This window comes from Sinocyclocheilus rhinocerous, unplaced genomic scaffold, assembly GCF_001515625.1.
Source record: "Sinocyclocheilus rhinocerous isolate Xijiao unplaced genomic scaffold, SAMN03320098_v1.1 C36118854, whole genome shotgun sequence".
NCBI classification, from domain to species: Eukaryota; Metazoa; Chordata; class Actinopteri; order Cypriniformes; family Cyprinidae; genus Sinocyclocheilus; species Sinocyclocheilus rhinocerous.
The window spans coordinates 1-835 of NW_015773554.1; the positions used below are offsets into that span (position 1 = coordinate 1).

General features: G+C 41.3%; 1 protein-coding gene across 1 annotated transcript; it reads left to right on the top strand.

The window, feature by feature from the left end:
• Positions 1-6: 6 nt before the first annotated feature.
• On the top strand, positions 7-752 carry LOC107735528 (DDB1- and CUL4-associated factor 6-like; the record flags this gene model as incomplete). Its single annotated transcript, XM_016547182.1, has 3 exons — positions 7-151; positions 261-349; positions 647-752. Coding segments are annotated over exons 1-3 (316 nt in total), but the record flags the coding sequence as incomplete, so codon positions are not given.
• Positions 753-835: the final 83 nt, after the last annotated feature.

An 835-nucleotide genomic window follows, 5' to 3' on the forward strand; every position in this document is an offset into this window, starting at 1 on the left:
GAGTCGTGTTTCTGGGGGAATAACTTTGTGATGAGCGGCTCGGATTGTGGCCATATCTTCATCTGGGACAGACACACGGGAGAGCACCTGATGCTGCTGGAGGCCGACAACCATGTGGTCAACTGCCTACAGCCTCACCCTTATGACCCCAGTGAGCAAAAAGATACCTGAAAACAATAGATAGAGACCCATGAAAGATTTTGGTTTAGATGATTTGGATCACTTCATTTGGTCTGACGTTGTGTTCTTTTTTTTAACAGTTCTTGCTTCATCTGGAATTGACTATGACATCAAGCTGTGGTCGCCTTTAGAACAGTCACCGTCATTTAACAGAGTCCTTGCTGAAGAGGTATGGACAATGTTTTCTGCTTAATTCTGTGAAGAATGTCCTGTTTTGATTCTTCAGACTTTAAAATGGGTATTTTTAATGCATATAGTAACACGTTGTTTTGAGATGTAATTAAATCCCCACTAGATGGCACTAGAGCTCCAAGTACTGTGGTTGTAGGAACTGTCTGCTTTTATAGAGGAAAATACATAAAATAGAGGCATTTTGAGGCAGCTGTATTGGTATATCTATGCCTTTGCGACAGGAGTAAAGTGTTGGCAAACTTGTGGATTTAATTGAGTTGTTTGTGTGCTGTAGGTGATTGCTCGTAATGAGTTAATGCTGGAAGAGACGAGGAACACCATCACCGTCCCTGCTTCCTTCATGCTCCGAATGCTGGCATCATTAAATCACATCAGAACAGGTGAACTTCCTCATGTCCCTTTTTTAACTCACTGACTGTATACATACAGTGAGATCCAAAAGAGTCCAAATTGAAAATAAATT